Genomic DNA, 18492 nt, shown 5'->3' with positions numbered 1-18492 from the left:
CACTTTATTTTAAGAATGTGAAATGTCAGAATAATAGTAGAGAGAATTATTTATTTCTGCTGTTATTTCTTTCAGCACATTCCCAGTGGGTCAGAAGTTTACATACACTCAATTAGTATTTGGTAGCATTGCCTTTAAATTGTTTTAACTTGGGTCAAACGTTTCGGGTAGCCTTCCACAAGCTTTCCACAATAAGTTCGGTGAATTTTGGCCCATTCCTCCTGACAGAGCTGGTGTAACTGAGTCAGGTTTGTAGGCCTCCTTGCTCACACACGCTTTTTCAGTTCTGCCCACATATTTTCTATAAGATTGAGGTCAGGGCTTTGTGATGGCCACTCCAATACCTTGACTTTGTTGTCCTTAAGCCATTTTGCCACAACTTTGGAAGAATGCTTGGGGTCATTGTCCATTTGGAAGATCCATTTGCTACCAAGCTTTAACTTCCTGACTGATGTCTTGAGATGTTGCTTCAATATATCCACATAATGTTCCTGCCTCATGTTGCCATCTATTTTGTAAAGTGCACTAGTACCTCCTGCAGCAAAGCACCCACACAACAAGATGCTGCCACCCCCATGCTTTACGGTTGGGATGGTGTTCTTCGGCTTGCAAGCGTCACCCTTTTTCTTCCAGACATAACAATGGTCATTATGGCCAAACAATTTTATTTTTGTTTCATCAGACCAGAGGACATTTACGACAATGCTAAGTCATTACCACAATGCTAAGTCATTACCATCACGGTACATATTCCTGAGGAAAAGTTGTGTTAAATTACAATTGATATTGATGATTTTCCCATATGTGAACCTTCATTTCTAAAATTATGTAAAATATTGATATTTTGATGTGGTAAATACATGTTTCTGAGTATCATCAATGCATATACGGACATTTAGACATGATGAATACATATAATTAAGAAATCTTCAAAATAGTAAAAAAAAACATGATTTAAAAAAAAAGTTAAATGTTATATTAACAATTTCTGTAATTTTCTTTTAAACTAAAATAGCACATCTTATGACGTGGTGGTGGTGACATTTTCCCTCTGGTATTTGGGGTAACCAATAAAAATAGTTATATTCTTAAATAGAATGGTCTCAGCCACTATTAGATCTTGTTCCAGACAGAGTGAAGAAAATATTCAGATAGATAAAAAGCAGTTAAAGAGGTTTCATTTTCAATAACATTTAACATCCAAAAGTGCCCGTATTTGCAAAATCAACCACATGATTGATGGTCCATAAAAAAAAACATTTGGTCCCCGGCTGCCTTGCCAACGTTTATCTGAACATCATAATACATTGCTCGTTCTGTCACCCAGTGCTCATCAATCTTATCCCACACTTCTCCTAGCATAGTGTAAAAATTATAACATAACGCTATTTTATAAGTGCACATATTTTTACAATTATTACACTGCATGCATCCCATTTAAAACTGGACTTAAAGACATGTCCTTCTGCATAAAGAGCTGACTCCCAGGAGCGTTTGATGTATGTCCCAGGCGTTCCCCCATGCTGGAATGGGTTTAGAAAGGCTCTAGCTGGATGCTCTCTGCCTGTCCTGTGGAGAGCGTCTCTGTGTTTGTCTTTGGTTGGTGACAGAGGGGAACATGTGGTTCTGCGCTGGCCAATGCTGAGCCTGGACAGGGACATCAGCACTCACAGACTAACAGCAGTGTTGGCACAGCAGAGGGATCCCTGCCACCCCTGCAGGAAGCCTACACAGGAAAAACACAGTGAGAGAGAGAGAGAGAGAGAGAGAGAGAGAGAGAGAGGGAGGGGTGAGAGAGTGATTAGTAACAGAAAGAAGAGGAGAACAGGATGCAGTGGAAGAGGGATTTTGCAGAGCAGTCAGCAGAGAGGTGAAAACAAACACAAGGAAAGACTGCTGTGTGACCAGATTCACAAGATGTAAAGCAGCTTCAGGAGGAACCCTGCCTGCTTGTTTGCCACTGATGCTCTGCAACAACAACAGCAGAGGACTTGTTGTATTTTCAAGGATAGTGAAGGTGGAAAGGTGCAATGTGAGAAGCCCTCCTGTGGCCAAGAGGATGACAAATTAGCCCTTATTCAGCAAGGAGAGACAGGAGTGCTCCGAGGTTAGTGAAGTGCATGGTCATACTACTGTTTTCACCTGGTTTAGGCATGTTTGTATTATTATTTTTAGCTCATACAGACCTTTTTTTCAGATTGGACACTGGCAGAGCTGAGACTTACACAGATGCCTCTTGTTTTTCAGTTTCTCATTCACCACTATTTTATGAGTCAGACAGACTATCAGAGTATTTATTTTCTTGGATCAATAAACATAGAGCAGGTTTTGTTCAGGTGTACTGTACTGGACTGGGTGTGTTTCCGCATCATTGTGTTAGTGTTATTATCACTTTCCAGGATCTGGAGATGCTGTCTACAGCTCAGCAGATGCTGCAGGACAGCCGTTCCAAGATCGAGCTGATCCGAATGCAGATTATCAAAGTCACCCAGACTGGTGTTGGGGATGGGAGCAGCAACCATGACAGCACCAATCATGGAGGTCAGAGCTTTATGGTACAGTTTAGTTAGGTGATCATGGTTACAATATACAGTTAACTCAATCCACATCTTTGCACAGAATTGAAAATGCTATCAGGATTGAACTGCCATCAGATAGGTTACTGTCTTGTATCTTACTATAATTTGTTAGGTACAGTGCATTCGAAAAGTATTCAGACCCCTTTACTTTTCCCACATTTTGATACATTACAGCCTTATTCTAAAATTGATTAAATACATGTTTTTATTCATCAATCTACACACAATATCCAATAATGACTAAGTGAAAACAGGTTTTTTGATTTTCTTTTCAAATGATTAAAAATAAAAAACAGAAATACCTTATTTACATAAGTATGCAGACCCTTTGCTATGAGACTCGAAATTGAGCTCAGGTGCATCCTGTTTCCATTGATCAACCTTGAGATGTTTCTACAACTTGATTGATCCACCTGTGGTAAATTAAATTGATTGGACATGATTTGGAAAGACACATATCTGTCTATATAAGGTCCCACAGTTGACAGTGCATGTCAGAGCCAAAACCAAGCCATGAGGTCTAAAGGAATTGTCTGTAGAGTCAGAATTGTGTCAAGGCACAGACCTCCCCAAGAACATAGTGGCCTCCATCATTCTTAAGTGGAAGTAGTTTGGAACCACCAAGACTTCCTAGAGCTGGCCGCCAGGCCAAACTGAGCAATCGGGGGAGAAGGGAGGTGACCAAGAATCCGATGGTCACTCTAACAGAGCTCCACAGTTTCTCAGTGGAGATGGGGAAAACCTTCCAAAAGGACAACCATTTCTGCAGCGCCAATCAGGCCTTTACAGTATTAGTGGCCAGATGGAAGCCATTCCTCAGTAAAAGGCACATGACAGCCCACTTGCACTTTACCAAAAGGCACCTAAAACACTCTCAGACAATGAGAAACAAGATTCTTTGGTCTGATGAAACCAAGATTGAATGCCAAGCGTCACGTCTGGAGGAAACAAGGCACCGCTCATCACCTGACCAATACCATCCCTATGGTGAAGCATGATGGTGGCAGCATCATGCTGTGGGAATGCTTTTCAGCGGCAGGGTATGATAGACTAGTCAGGATCTAGGGAAAGATGAACAAAGAAAAGTACAGAGAGATCCTTGATGAAAACCTGCTTCAGGACCTCAGACTGGGGTGAAGGTTCACCTTCCAACAGGACATAGACCCTAAGCACACAGCCAAGACAATGAAGGAATGGCTTTGGGACAAGTCTCTCAATGTCCTTGAGTGGCCCAGCCAGAGCCCAGACTTGAACCTGATCGAACATCTCCGGAGAGACCTGAAAATAGCTGTGCCATGACGCTCCCCATCCAACCTGGCAGAGCTTGAGAGGACCTGCAGAGAAGAATGCGAGAAACTCCCCAAATACAGGTGTGCCAAGCCTGTAGCATCATACCCAAGAAGACACAAGGCTGTAATGCTGCCAAAGGTGCTTCAACAAAGTACTCAATAAAGGGTCTGAATACTTATTGTAAATGTGATATTTCAGTGTTTTATTTTTGATTAATTTGCAATCATTTCTAAAGGCCTGTTTTTGCTGTGTGTAGATTGATGAGGAAAAAAACAACAATTTAATCAATTTTAGAATAATGCTGTAACATAAGAAAATGTGGAAAAAGCGAAGATGTCTGAATGCTTTCCGATGCTCTGTAGTTCCCGTGTTTGTTTTGCTTGCTATTTTATATGCTGGTAGGATTATGAAAAATGTAAGATCACTGAAAATGACAACTGTATTACCTATATGAGGATATATCATAATGCTTTCTCCATGCAGTCTAAGTCTGAACTTGGCCTGTTTTCTCATGCATCTTTGATCCAGAAGGAAGTACCCCAGTGGGTGTAAATCCCCTGGACATCCATGTGTTTGAGTTAAAACACTATGTCCAGAGAGAGACAGAGGTGGTGAAGGTGGCCAGGGATGTGGTGAAGCAGCTTGAGGAGCTGCCATCCCAGGACCAATTGGCCCTGGCTGAGGTGGGCTAGCTAGAATGTATCTATAAACTATTTTTTATTGTTTTACAATTCTATTTGAAAACATTCTAAAAACAACCTACAAACTTAGTATAATTTCAGAGGGACTAATGAATATTTTGCACAATTAGTTAGTTTGAGAGTGGAAAGAGTCTTGGTTGGAACATTTGTTTTTGTGCCTATGCTATGCATGTATGGGAAAATGCATAAATCTCTCTACCAGGCCCGGTCCCGTGTGCAAGACTCTTCTCAGAAGCTAGATCTTCTGCGACTTTCTCTGGAGCACCGCCTGGGGGAGTCATCTCAGGAGGCTCTCCGGGAGCCTGTCACCAAGCAGGGGCTCCCTACAGTATACCCACCCCCTGAGGGACAACCGCAAAATTGCCTACTTTGCTCCTTCCCCTCCTCCACCTCCTCATCCTTTCTCAAGCCTGCCTCCCTAACAGGTAACTACTATCTTCAAACCTTACAGGTATGTTATGTCTGTTTATGGATCTGATGTAAAAGCAGAATGATAATGTTTATTTTAAGGCCTGTTCTCCTGATGCATGTAATATTTTACAGGCACACTTGAGGTCATGCTTCTGGGATGTGAGGACTTGCTGAAATCACTGCCAGGACGAGGCCAAATAACCAGTGGATCTTCTTCTCCGGAGAGCCCACCAGATTTCAATGTCAACAGCCAACCTGATCACACAGAAAACCTCTCCTGTAAGTCCCCATATAAAGGACCTTAGCCCTACACAGCTCTTTAGTGTTAGATTCAACATCCACTACCTCCTCGTCTGCAGGGGAGTGTACTGCGTCTGTATGGTATTAGGGTTAGTGCCCAGAGGGCCAGTGACTTTGTGTTGAAGCTATGGTTGTTGCATTTGAATATCCCAAGTACTGCACCTGTAGAACCATCTCTACTAAATGTTATTGTAGTCATGGAAGTACAGTATAGGACAGTAATATCAGACTTTCTGTCTGGCAGTGGAGATAAGTGCAGTGTTGAAACTGGATAACAGAGTGGTGGGTCATACCCACTGGAGACCTTTGAGCAAGCAGGCCTGGAGACAAAGCTTCAGCATCCAACTGGAGCGGGTAAGTAGTGGCAATGAAGTGGGAAATTGATACAACCAGTTGAAGTGGGAGAGGTGACTGGTTGAGGCATAGTTCTTTTAACTGAACACCAGGAGGAACCATTGTACTTCACATAACTGGTTGTATGGGAACTCTATGGAATTGTTGTACATAGTCTGAAAGTGTCTGTATTGGCAAAATACCATATAGTTTCTCAGTTGGTAGATTGCACATGCACCTTTGTGCCCCCACAGTCTCGGGAGCTAGAGATTGGGATCTACTGGCAAGACTGGAGGGTGATGTGTGCAGTCAAGTACCTGCGCCTGGAAGAGTTCCTGGACAACCAACGACATACCCTGTGTTTGTGCCTAGAGCCCCAGGGAACACTCTTCACTGAGGTCTGATTCCTTTATATTTCTGAATGTGAGATGGCTTTGCCAGAGTTCGGTCTATCAACCAGATACCCATATGTAACAAGCTACTTGTTTTTCTGGTGGCTTTGCAGATTACGTTTGTCAACCCTGTGATTGAGCGCCAACCCAAACTAAGGCGTCAGAGGTGCATTTTCACAAAAGAGAAAGGTACTGTATGTAACCTGGCTGTGGTCACAGATCAAATAGACCTACTCATGTTACTGTTGATGATAAGTGTTGATGGGTGTTCCTGTCCCTCCACTCAGGGAAGAACTTCCTTCGTGCTGCCCAGATGAACATGAACTTTGCCACATGGGGTCATCTGATGATGAGTGTCCTGCCTCAATGTTCCTTTACCACTTTGAGTCCGTCTACTTCCTCTGATGTTGTGGTCAACCCCTCACCTTCTACCAATAAGGCCACTCGGTCAACCCCCCTACTGCCAGGGTGAGAAATTACACATAGCTGCCCATGGAAACAGTAGAAATAGTCAAATAAGTATTTTGTGTAGTGTATTTATAAGAATATTTGGTTATGGGAGTATATGTAATATCTTTATCATTGCATGATTTCCCTGAATATATGACCATCACTGTGTTTCTCTATATCTGCAGTGAAGTGCCGGTGATTAGTCTTAACATAAGTGAGGAGCGTTTAGCATTTAAAACGTTTAGCGTTGACCAAGGAAGAAACATCCCCAACACGGTGTCAACAGCACAGAAAACACCACCTATGCCTACTCTGACAGAAAAAGAGGTAAACATCCATACCAGCTCCACTAAACATAAAATGGTGGTTCCAGTCTATTGTCATCTTGTTAAAGTAAAGTGCATAAAGTGCATTGGTAGACTTGCTATTTGAACAAATGACTGGCCTTGATTGCTTCATGATTCTACCTTCGTAGCATATCCGTCCGTCTCTTTTCAGTCCTCCATTGAAAACTACACAGAGAGAACAAGGATGCAGATGGAAGACTTCAAATGTATCTCTGTCTTGGGAAGAGGACACTTTGGAAAGGTCCAGACTTTTTTGCCAACACAACATTATTTTACAGCACTATATGATTTTGCACAGCCCACTGCTTCATGTACGCCAATGTTCACCCTATCCAGGTACTTCTAGCTGAGTTGAAGAAGACAGGAAAACTCTATGCCATTAAAGCCTTGAAGAAGAGGGATATTGTAACCCGTGATGAAGTGGACAGGTTAATGTTCTTTATTGGGACATATACTATACAATGAATAGCCTTGCTCACCTTACACAAATACATTAGTGATACCCACAGATAATAACTTATTTACAGTAAGAAATGCTCTTTCTGATGCCTTCACAGTCTTATGTGTGAGAGGAGGATCTTCGAGATGATCAATGCATCGAGGCACCCTTTCCTGGTCAACCTGCACGGCTGTTTCCAGACCAGTGAGCATGTTTGTTTTGTCATGGAGTACTCACCAGGAGGAGACCTCATGATTCACATCCATAATAACGTCTTCTCTGAGTTGCAGACCAGGTGAGTTTTACCCGACAAGCTCACACACACATACACACACACACACACACACATACACACACACATGCACGTGCCATTAAAAAAACATTTGGACAGTGCAAATGTGTATTTTCTTTGTGTTACAGGTTCTACTCAGCCTGTGTTTTGCTGGGTCTAGAGTTCCTGCATCTGAATAAGATAGTTTATCGGTGAGTCGTGTCTATGAGTCATATTAACTAGCACTTAATACAGCTCTGGCTACAGCTTATTTCATTTGCATGTGTTTTTCATAGAGATTTGAAGTTAGACAACTTGCTGATGGATGCAGACGGATTTGTTAAAATCACAGACTTTGGACTTTGTAAAGAAGGTAAAATTATGGTTTATTATATCTTACGACAGGGTTTGTGGTTATGTGTGGAAATTACATATGACAAATTGTATGTGTGTGAGCATTTAGTTAAATGCTGCTCCATCTGTTGTTGTACTGGCAGGGATGGGGCATGGCGACCGGACATCAACATTCTGTGGAACCCCAGAGTTCCTGGCGCCTGAGGTGCTTACTGATGATAACTACACACGAGCTGTGGACTGGTGGGGCATGGGCGTCCTTATCTTTGAGATGCTTGTGGGAGAAGTAAGTCATCAACAGACCAGAAACACACTCCATAAAACACAGTCATATATTTTTGTAAACAACAACAACAAAAACAGTCACAAATCAATAATAACAGTACAAATACACAGAAATGTAAAGCTTTATAGTTTCAATGACTGGTGGTCATATATCAGACTAAAGGCTTCCCCCTCTCCATCTTGTGCCAGTCTCCATTCCCAGGAGAAGATGAAGAGGAGGTGTTTGACAGCATAGTCAATGATGATGTTCAGTATCCTGGATGCCTCTCTCCAGACTCCATCTCCATCATTCAAAAGGTAACAACCTCCCCTTTCTCTGCTCATTCTGTCTCTCATATTTTTATATATTTGGAAACCGTTCAGAAATAGTTTTGTTTTGAAAATATCCGTGTTTGAACCATCCCCCTGTCTGTGCATGCTGATCCCTAATCAAACCCCTCCTCCCTGCAGCTTCTTAAGAGGAATCCAGAGAAAAGGCTGGGAGCCGGAGAAGGGGACGCAAATGAAGTCAAGGAAGAGAAATTCTTCAAGGTTATTTAGTTTAAATAAAATAATTTTCAATCAATGCTTTTAGATATACTGTAAATGCATCAACCTTATCTTTGAGATGCTTGTAGGAAAATAACTTATATTTTGCAATTTAACCCATATGCACTGTATCTATTTGACAAACAGACTATAGACTGGGATGCACTGCTAGCTAAAAAAGTGAAACCTCCGTTCCTGCCAAAAATTAAGGAGTCTGTGGATGTCAGTAACTTTGACAGCGAGTTCACGAGTCTCCAGCCGATCCTGTCACCTCCTCCCGTGTCCTGCAGCCTCTCCCCTGAGCAGCAGGAGGCCTTCGCAGATTTTGACTTCTCAGCCCTGCATGGATGAAGCAATCAGAGACCAGGGTTGCATCCAGCTCATGAAACAGTTGCATGAACAGTTCCATAGCACAACCTTTTCATAACTGACAATAACTGAATGTAGCTCGCCCCAACGGTACATGTAGATGAGGCGGACTGTCCTCACTGCCATCAAAAGCCATCATCAACCAACTCAACCAAGCAGGATATGGGATATGTGCAGGTAGAAAGTAATTTGAATGCAACCCTGGTATTTCTGTGCCATGAATTAGTCTGACGGCCAGGTTCTATGACTGTTTCATTGTTTATAGTACCCAGTGATATCCAAACATTAACACTAGTGTGTAATGCTCTGGATTTCACTCAAATACAATTGGCTGCCATCTACGAAACATAACAGATTTGATGAGCGGTCTAATGTGGACAGAATTTGAGCATGCTTTGTGGCCTTTGCTTATTTTGCTATTATCAGATAACTGTTCCCTTTAGAGAGGTACACGCTGCCATTTCTATGCATCACTGTGAGAGGCTTTGCCCACTGCCTTGACTGAGCAAATGAAAAAGGCTATTTATTCCTGTTACAATGTCTTTTCAAAATGTTGTTCTGTGTGAAGATGAAAAATTCCATGTTCTCATATCTGGGTCCAGTCATTCCCTACCAATGTGTGTTTAACTACTAACTCCTACTAACATATCTACTTTCTACCTACCAGCCAATTTATTATTTTTAGTGTGACTAAAATGTGCATGGCACACTTGTTGTGAACTTAGTTTTATGTAGACATTTTCATGAGAGAAGCCATTAAATAAGGTAGCCATATTTATGAATAAACCAATATTGTGGGATTGAGCACTTAATGCAATAACGAGTGAGATTGTGAAGTGAGAGGCTGATAGTTGATTATGATAGAAATAGTATTTATTTTGCTATTAAAACGATTCAATAGTTGCTGCTAATAATTATGCATTACTGTATGAATGTATGTGGATTACCACAAAGAAATGTATATGAGACAAAATGAATGCATATTCATTGAAATCATTAGTGTTTTATTGTGTTGTCTATGTCAATAAATACAAAAATATGAATACATTATTTCCAATTAATCAAAGAGTGAAAAGTTTTATCAAAGAATACAGGTAAAAATTCCGACGTTTCAACATATTATAAAACAGAGTACTAAAGCTAATGCATAACATTTTTGATCAACACCTTTCAATATTACAGTACATCATTAGTTCAACATGGAAAATAGCATACTCAATGACTCACGATAAACTGTCACTCAGTTAAACAAAACAATAAAAAATACCTAGGACCATGTATTACATAAATATCAAAACATTAGGCAACTTCAACTTTGCAAAAAATCTAAATTATGGGGGAAGCAGAATGGAAGGCCTACGCGGTGCCACAACCCTGGCTTAATCCTATAGCCTGGTATGGGCATGTTGTCTGTAGAGTGAGGTCAGACGTGATTGTGGCTCCCTCTGTAGTACACCTGCTCCCACACCACAGTTCGGCACATGCAGAAGAAGTCCCAAAGATTACAGAGAATGCCACGATCAAAGGGGTTCTCCTCGTCACTGTAGCTTTTCAGGTAGGTGATCCGGTGGCGGGACATGAACTCCCAGGTGGTGGAGTTGATGGAGATCAGATAGAGGTGGCAGCCCAGGAGCAGGACCACCACCAAGGACAACACACCTACAACACACAGCGCTGCCAGCAAAAACCCATTCACAATGAGCCACAGTTTCCAAGTGCCAGAAGAATGGAAACCTGACCTGAAAGACAGAGTACATCAAATGATATTGACATCAATAATACAACAAGGGAACTATTGCGTATGTGGGACAAATAGTATTTAATCTACATCGCAATAATAATACCTCATAGCTACTTTCATCAGGTTAAATCACCCACACTCACCAAGCAATCTGCAATGCCCAGAGTAGAGCAAGCAGCTGAACAGCCAGATAGATGATGAAACAGCGGTGGTTTCTCTCACCCACACAATTCTCTATCCACGGACAGTGATGGTCAAACCGTCGCACACAATGTTTGCAGGCCTGGCAGTGCTTAGCTCTCATGGGCTGCTGCTTGAGACAAAGAGGAGAGAACAAGGAGTCATACATACTAACATCACCATAGCACACCCCCAATATGTAATCTCATCTGTGATCCAAGATTGTAGTTATTAAGTTATTAATGATCTAACTGCAACTGGATGGTATTCTTCCTGCTGTCCTACCTGTAGCAGACAGTAGCCACACCGGCGCAGGCGAGGTATGGGGTTTTGAGGGATCATCTCCTCCAATTCTTCACCTGAGCCCTGGGCATACTCACACATTCAAAGACAAATATAATGTAACATCAGTATGGAATACATCTTATCAGAAGGGGTTTTGGGGGAGGGTTGGGGGTTAAGGCTCACCTTGACACTGTCAGAAAGAACAAAGCCCGGGTCCATCAGAGAGACAGTGAAATACAGCATCACTGACAGCAGGACTAGCAAGGAAAACACTACAGGCTGCATCAACTCTCCATTCTCCCTTTGTCTTCGGAGATCTTAACAGGCAAAATATAAACTTACTTAAACACCACATAAATCCAACACGTGGGAGGTTGTTGTTAAAATTACTATTGTATTCGCTGTGACTAAAATATATGGCTGAGAGCAACCACTTTATCTAGCCTGCAAGCTATCAAGAGTATTGTTTTCATAATGTGACAGTCTCCAGTCTGTGTTGCCTGGTAAGCTAACGTTAGCTAACTAAATGGCTAATTAATATGATTCGCCTCGAAGAGAAGCTAACTTACCGGTGTCATGTAAGAATAGTATCAGTGTAATAACCCATGTTAGGAGGACATGTGTGGTCCTAATTAGAAAACCAGATCGAAACACGTTTTTAAACATCGTTGCATGATTGAACGAACACTAGCTAGTTTTATTTGCAACTTCCTGTTTTGGTACTGCATGTCGTTTGTGTCAAACTTAGTACTGAACTCAATGGGAGGAAAGGTTGGTGTCAACTCTAAAACCGGAGTCGTTTTAATAAAATACCCTTATTTAACATCCAGCCACAAGAACACACACGCGAGGAGTCAAGAAATACACGTGAATATTATACAATACTTTTCATTTATTTGCTCAAAGAACATTGTACAAAATGGCTCATAAAAAATGTTTAATAATAAAATGATTATTTACAGAAGTTGAAGTGAATTCCCAGTTTCAATCTAAAGTGAATGCAAAACACTCAAAAGTGTCTCCAGCATGAATTAAAGTGCATTAGTATTACTCATCGATCTTCTCAAAGCTCTAAAATCATGTTTGGTTTTAGGTATAAAGACAATGATTAAGTGTCCTGACAACCAAGACTCTCCTGATCTTGACTTGAGCTCATATACAGAGATTTGCACTCAACACAGAAGTAATTATTGTGCATTTCCAGAATAACCAACTAAATGTAAATGGACAAACTATTACAGTTATATATTAAGTGAAAATATGCAGGATGGACTCAAGCAATAATTTATTGCATGGTTTGCATTGAAAACGTTTACAAATACATGCTCTTTAACATTGCATAAGAAGCCAATGAGATCTTATTTTGCAAACACACCCACAATACTTGTACATAATATGGCTCTCTCTAGTCATCCATAACAAATCACACCTATGAACATAAAGCCAGTTAGTGCTGTGTTCTGAACAACAAAAAACATTCCATTCTTAACTGTCATACCCAGACAATAAAAAACAAAAATAAATGGCAGTGTGAATACATTGTCTATCTGCACCAAGTGAGAAGGGGAAATAATCACCACGTGCTTTTTCCCAATTTCTTATATTCTAGGAACATGAACAAATATAATTTTCATATCAGGCAAATGTGGTGGGTTGGGGTGGGGGGGGGGGGGGGGGGGGGAGATAACCAATAACTACTCAGAAAACTTAAGCTCACAGAGTTGATACCTTGTCTTTTCATTATATTGTCCCTTGTTCTACTCCATCTTCTGGCATTCATAGAATGAGATGGCTCCACAAACCTCAAGTGTCAGAGATTCCTTAGCCTCAACTCGGAGGGATCTCACTCACACACGCACACACACACACACGTCAAAGCTGAACCATTCAGATGTCGTGAGTCACCTTCTCATCGTGACTTAACTCCCAGCGACATCTTCAGGTTCTCGTACACCACATAGCTGATGCTGACAGCTGGAATGACCTTCAGGAAGTTAGGGGCCAGGCCCCTGTAGAGGCCAGTGGCCCCTTCTGTCTGAATGATTTGTTTGAAGAGCCCTGACATTGTCATCTGTGGGCTGCCCTCCATCATGGCTATAGGAGAGACATGGCACACAGTCAGCATTAGAGCCAAAGATGAATACAAAGGAACAGCAAAACTGGTAGTAATTTATAACTGCATCGCAATAAAATAAGTAAGATTTAATATATTTGAAAGAATATAAGCAGTGTAAATTAGGTGTATTGTTGAAGGTCTCACCTTGTGCCTGCATGCGGGTCCTGACCAGGGCTAGGGGGTAGCTGGCCAGCTGACCACAGGTGCTGGAGATTGTGCCACAGCCAAGCAGAACTAACACTCCCGGGTCAGTACTTTTGGTGCCATACTTTTCTAACCAGGAGTTCTTCAATGTCTGTGGAAAAAATAACAGTCAGATAATTCCAAATGGAGCATACAATGCAGTGAAAACAGCTTTGTTAAGTTATATCCGGGTCTCTTCTTACCTCATACACAGCCAGGTCGATTCCAGCGTAGGGGATGATGCCCATCATGTTGGGGATAAAGCCCTTGTAAAAGGCACCCAGCCCCTCTCTCCTAAAGATGTTCTTTGCACAGTCAGAGATGCCAGAGTACTGACCAGTCTTTCGTAAGGCAAGCCGTGTTTTCAGAACCTTGTGTTCAGAAATGAAAGACTATGAAAATCTAGCAGGTGGCATGTAATCAGATTGAAAACATTGGCATTACTAATTTATTTGCAAATCAATCATTCATTTTTGTCCTTTCTATCCTGACAACAATAATAGATGTAATCATCCCAGGTCTATGATAGGGGGGATGATTGATGGCTGCTCACCTCCATGGGGTAGATGGTGCTCTGAGCGATGACTCCAGCCATAGAGCCAGCTACAAAACGCTCCAGGATGCCAAGTGTCTCCTTATCACTGCCAATCAAACGCTTGATCTGTGCCAGAGAGTTTTTCAGTTGAAAGGAGAGAGGGGAGAAAATAAGATGGGGCAGACACTGGTTAGAACATGAACTTGGTCCTCACTTCAGAAATTGAGATTAGGGAATTATAATAATGGTTTATATATCATTTTAAAAAGAGTAATAGAAATTAAGAAAATTATATAGGAGCAAGTACCTGCTCATAAGCCATGAACTTAATGGCAGTTTCAGGTGCAATTTTGACGATGTTCATTCCGTTCCCTCTCCACAGCGACCTCATCCCACCTTCTTTGATCATCTGGGTGAGCCCACTCATGATGCACATGTTGTTGCTACTGGAACCATGGACCTGACAAATAAAGAATATCAATGTTTATCATACAGAAGTCACATGAACAATAACACAATTAGGGGCGTATTCTGAATTGAGATCTGTGCGCTTAACTCAAATGTTCATGCACATCTTCCATTGATGCCAATTCATGATTTACATGAAAGTTGGCCTTTTATTCTCATAACATTACTTCAGTTATCCGGCATAGGCTTTGAGAATGTGAACATATTTGCTCAACGGGATCAGTGTGGAACAAGTCAGTGTTCTGGTATCAGTTGTAACAACACAAGATGACACTAGACGACTTGTTCAAACAGATCCACTAACGCCAATCAGGGGTTACTGATCCCCACATTGCTATCACGTAAAAGCAGATCTAATCTCTCCTGATGCAGCCAATCACAACTCACCAGAGACGATGTGCTGGCTCTTAGCCACTAACATTGGTCAGCTGAATGAGCCGGTGGGAACGAACAGCCCCCAGGACTCTTGCCCTCTGTTCTGGCAATAATCTACGTACTCATTAACCCATGTATGGCTCTTAGGTAATAAATACATTGGTTATTGAGGGCTAGGTGTACCATTACTAGGACTCAAACTGTTGTTGGGAATACATGGCTGTCATACTATCTATTAAGACAGTAGATCAAGGGCTTCTTACCTGCATGAGTACTTTGAGTCGGTCTAAGGGGGCGGTGAATGTTCGGGACACTGCTCCTGCACCTCCGCCTGCAACCAGATGCCTCCACCATATTCCTGACAGTTTTTCCTCTGTTGTGAAGTCATCAGGCACCATCAGATTCTCACCTACATCAAAGAGCTACAGAGAGTAGAAATATATAGAACATGAGTATTATTATATGCTATTATCTTCTCTTTTGGCCCAAAAGACATTGGAGCTATCTAAGAGCAGTTTGCAATTATAAATATAGTCAAGCTATTTATTTTTAAAAAAAGAGAAAAAAAAAAGAGGGGGGGGGGGGTGACTGAACATTTTTCAGTGTGTGTGATTTCTAAGGCCCCATGTATACACAAAACTTTCATCTAGAGGTTGGGACAGGGAAGAGTGGTATTGACAGTGAAATGTGCAGTGTGCGTCTGCCCTCATCCCTCAAAACATAGGTCACCGGTCATGAGGCTTTAGGTCAGTGATTACTTCATGTTCTGTGTTGGGAAGCAAGTTGAATTCTGTTGTTTCCTGCTCTGCTATTTCTGGGCCATTTCTTTGTAATCTGATATCAAACCAGAGAGAAAATAAGGGTGTTTGTGCTTTGATGTCATGGTTCAGACTGCTGATATTATAAGGGTATAGAATAGAGTGCATGTTCCCTTCTTGTAAAGCTATCTGACTCAGCCAGCGAGACTCCCGACTCTAGACATAGCTTTGGGTACAAGTCCCTACAGAGGTGCCTTTGCAAAGCCCATGCCAGAGTACAGGCTCTATCCTCCTGAAGCTTTACCATGCCAGAGTACAAGCTCTATCCCCCTGAAGCTTTACCATGCCAGAGTACAGGCTCTATCCTCCTGAAGCTTTACCATGCCAGAGTACAGGCTCTATCCCCCTGAAGCTTTACCATGCCAGAGTACAGGCTCTATCCTCCTGAAGCTTTACCATGCCAGAGTACAGGCTCTATCCTCCTGAAGCTTTACCATGCCCGAGTACAGGCTCTACCCCCCTGAAGCTTTACCATGCCAGAGTACATGCTCTATCCTCCTGAAGCTTTACCATGCCAGAGTACAGGCTCTATCCCCCTGAAGCTTTACCATGCCAGAGTACAGGCTCTATCCCCCTGAAGCTTTACCATGCCAGAGTACAGGCTCTATCCCCCTGAAGCTTTACCATGCCAGAGTACAGGCTCTATCCCCCTGAAGCTTTACCATGCCAGAGTACAGGCTCTATCCCCCTGAAGCTTTACCATGCCAGAGTACAGGCTCTATCCCCCTGAAGCTTTACCATGCCAGAGTACAGGCTCTATCCCCCTGAAGCTTTACCATGCCAGAGTACAGGCTCTATCCCCCTGAAGCTTTACCATGCCAGAGTACAGGCTCTATCCCCCTGAAGCTTTACCATGCCAGGGTACAGGCTCTATCCTCCTGAAGCTTTACCATGCCAGAGTACAGGCGCTATCCTCCTGAAGCTTTACCATGCCAGAGTACAGGCTCTATCCCCCTGAAGCTTTACCATGCCAGAGTACAGGCTCTATCCCCCTGAAGCTTTACCATGCCAGAGTACAGGCTCTATCCCCCTGAAGCTTTACCATGCCAGAGTACAGGCTCTATCCCCCTGAAGCTTTACCATGCCAGAGTACAGGCTCTATCCCCCTGAAGCTTTACCATGCCAGAGTACAGGCTCTATCCTCCTGAAGCTTTACCATGCCAGAGTACAGGCTCTATCCCCCAAAAGCTTTACCATGCCAGAGTACAGGCTTTATCCCCCTGAAGCTTTACCATGCCAGAGTGCAGGCTCTATCCCCTGAAGCTTTACCATGCCAGAGTACAGGCTCTATCCCCCTGAAGCTTTACCATGCCAGAGAACAGGCTCTATCCTCCTGAAGCTTTACCATGCCAGAGTACAGGCTCTATCCCCCTGAAGCTTTACCATGCCAGAGTACAGGCTCTATCCCCCTGAAGCTTTACCATGCCAGAGTACAGGCTCTATCCCCCTGAAGCTTTACCATGCCAGAGTACAGGCTCTATCCTCCTGAAGCTTTACCATGCCAGAGTACAGGCTCTATCCCCCTGAAGCTTTACCATGCCAGAGTACAGGCTCTATCCTCCTGAAGCTTTACCATGCCAGAGTACAGGCTCTATCCTCCTGAAGCTTTACCATGCCAGAGTACAGGCTCTATCCTCCTGAAGCTTTACCATGCCAGAGTACAGGCTCTATCCTCCTGAAGCTTTACCATGCCAGAGTACAGGCTCTATCCTCCTGAAGCTTTACCATGCCAGAGTACAGGCTCTATCCTCCTGAAGCTTTACCATGCCAGAGTACAGGCTCTATCCCCCTGAAGCTTTACCATGCCAGAGTACAGGCTCTATCCCCCTGAAGCTTTACCATGCCAGAGTACAGGCTCTATCCTCCTGAAGCTTTACCATGCCAGAGTACAGGCTCTATCCTCCTGAAGCTTTACCATGCCAGAGTACAGGCTCTATCCCCCTGAAGCTTTACCATGCCAGAGTACAGGCTCTATCCCCCTGAAGCTTTACCATGCCAGAGTACAGGCTCTATCCCCCTGAAGCTTTACCATGCCAGAGTACAGGCTCTATCCTCCTGAAGCTTTTACCATGCCAGAGTACAGGCTCTATCCCCCTGAAGCTTTACCATGCCAGAGATGAATCACCAGCTGAAAACTATTTCATGATCGCCAAGTTGATATTAAAATCACGTTATATAAGTGTGAGTAACACTACTGGCATGAGATGGTCAGGCCAAAGTGACTTGAGTGAATGCAGTGGGACATTTTCCTTGGCCTTTGTTTTGGGTGGTCATCCCATCTCCAAGCAATGCTTCCGAATATTTTTTGCCCCCGCTCGGCTTATAAATGTTGTTCTGTAGCTCTTGACACATAGGAGAGGTAAACAGGCTAAGATTTAGAGCTGGCTTTTCTTATTAAGACATACTGTATTTCATTACCCCACCCGCATGCTGCCCAAGAACACACTGTCCTGTGAAAGTGGTTCTGAATACCGAGGGGATAATTTGAGTGTCCTCTTAACACTTTACAAACGTAATAAACATTTTACACAAGGGATAATTAAAACTGTAATCAACATTTGATATACAAGGGGGTAATTCATGATGGCCATTACATTCAGAGCGTTCCTGTCCTATTTAAACACTAATAAGACTTAAATGGTGAGGCACGTCCGTTCACAGTGTTAATCTATGTAATAGGATTAACATCCCTATTCACAATTTTGTGAATGAGTGTACTCAAATTAACGTGAAATAGAATTG

The 18492-nt window shown here is 42.6% G+C and overlaps 3 protein-coding genes across 9 annotated transcripts in view; 1 reads left to right on the top strand and 2 right to left on the bottom strand.

Annotated features, from left to right (window-relative positions):
- The first annotated feature begins 1655 nt into the window (after positions 1-1655).
- On the top strand, positions 1656-10092 carry LOC110525501 (serine/threonine-protein kinase N2). 2 transcript variants are annotated; one of them, XM_021605657.2, is made up of 19 exons: positions 1656-2107; positions 2400-2541; positions 4401-4552; positions 4773-4995; positions 5114-5260; positions 5526-5635; positions 5869-6012; positions 6120-6195; positions 6294-6474; positions 6642-6783; positions 6955-7044; positions 7140-7231; positions 7361-7537; positions 7663-7725; positions 7810-7886; positions 8011-8153; positions 8342-8449; positions 8603-8683; positions 8828-10092. In XM_021605657.2, exons 2-19 carry the CDS (start codon positions 2409-2411, stop codon positions 9029-9031), a joined length of 2343 nt encoding a protein of 780 aa, XP_021461332.2. In that variant the 5' UTR covers positions 1656-2107; positions 2400-2408; the 3' UTR covers positions 9032-10092. The 2 variants fall into 2 exon arrangements, with proteins under 2 accessions (XP_021461332.2, XP_021461331.2); XM_021605656.2 differs by having other exon boundaries at positions 4398-4552.
- LOC110525502 (probable palmitoyltransferase ZDHHC12) lies at positions 10023-12003 on the bottom strand. 4 transcript variants are annotated; one of them, XM_021605660.2, is made up of 5 exons: positions 11825-12003; positions 11439-11572; positions 11256-11336; positions 10934-11103; positions 10023-10788 (listed from the first exon to the last, which is right to left on the bottom strand). In XM_021605660.2, the coding sequence occupies exons 1-5, from the start codon at positions 11919-11921 to the stop codon at positions 10473-10475; spliced, it is 798 nt and encodes a 265-aa protein (XP_021461335.1). In that variant the 5' UTR covers positions 11922-12003; the 3' UTR covers positions 10023-10472. The 4 variants fall into 4 exon arrangements, with proteins under 4 accessions (XP_021461335.1, XP_021461333.1, XP_021461336.1 ...); XM_021605658.2 differs by having other exon boundaries at positions 11256-11345; positions 11825-12002; XM_021605661.2 differs by having other exon boundaries at positions 10934-11100; positions 11825-12002.
- A 126-nt stretch (positions 12004-12129) lies between these two features.
- Positions 12130-18492, bottom strand: part of LOC110525499 (calcium-binding mitochondrial carrier protein SCaMC-2-A) — an 8799-nt gene continuing 2436 nt past the window's right edge. For 2 of the 3 annotated variants that reach the window (XM_036979626.1, XM_036979625.1), the window contains exons 5-10: positions 15196-15354; positions 14397-14549; positions 14108-14215; positions 13758-13925; positions 13516-13666; positions 13165-13349 (exon numbers count right to left, since the gene is read on the bottom strand). In XM_036979626.1, coding sequence (XP_036835521.1) covers positions 13165-13349; positions 13516-13666; positions 13758-13925; positions 14108-14215; positions 14397-14549; positions 15196-15354 — 924 coding nt within the window. Of the gene's footprint in view, positions 13350-13515; positions 13667-13757; positions 13926-14107; positions 14216-14396; positions 14550-15195; positions 15355-18492 lie in introns of all 3 variants that reach the window. The other variant, XM_021605651.2, reaches the window with a different exon arrangement.

Source organism: Oncorhynchus mykiss, chromosome 6 (genome assembly GCF_013265735.2).
Source record: "Oncorhynchus mykiss isolate Arlee chromosome 6, USDA_OmykA_1.1, whole genome shotgun sequence".
In the NCBI taxonomy this organism is placed as follows: Eukaryota; Metazoa; Chordata; class Actinopteri; order Salmoniformes; family Salmonidae; genus Oncorhynchus; species Oncorhynchus mykiss.
The sequence above is the reverse complement of the archived record's forward strand: the minus strand, read 5'-3'. Positions and strand labels throughout refer to the sequence as shown.

Bases quoted from the DNA above. Each gene is read 5' to 3' on its own strand.
- LOC110525501 (XM_021605656.2), top strand. From the start codon at position 2,409: ATGCTGTCTACAGCTCAGCAGATGCTGCAGGACAGCCGTTCCAAGATC. The intron at 4,553-4,772 runs GTGGGCTAGCTA...TCTCTCTACCAG, and splicing joins ACCAATTGGCCCTGGCTGAG to GCCCGGTCCCGTGTGCAAGA. The intron at 7,887-8,010 runs GTAAAATTATGG...TTGTACTGGCAG, and splicing joins CTTTGGACTTTGTAAAGAAG to GGATGGGGCATGGCGACCGG.
- LOC110525502 (XM_021605658.2), bottom strand. From the start codon at position 11,921: ATGTTTAAAAACGTGTTTCGATCTGGTTTTCTAATTAGGACCACACAT. The intron at 11,573-11,824 runs GTAAGTTAGCTT...TTGCCTGTTAAG, and splicing joins ACTATTCTTACATGACACCG to ATCTCCGAAGACAAAGGGAG. The intron at 10,789-10,933 runs GTGAGTGTGGGT...TCTGTCTTTCAG, and splicing joins TGGGCATTGCAGATTGCTTG to GTCAGGTTTCCATTCTTCTG.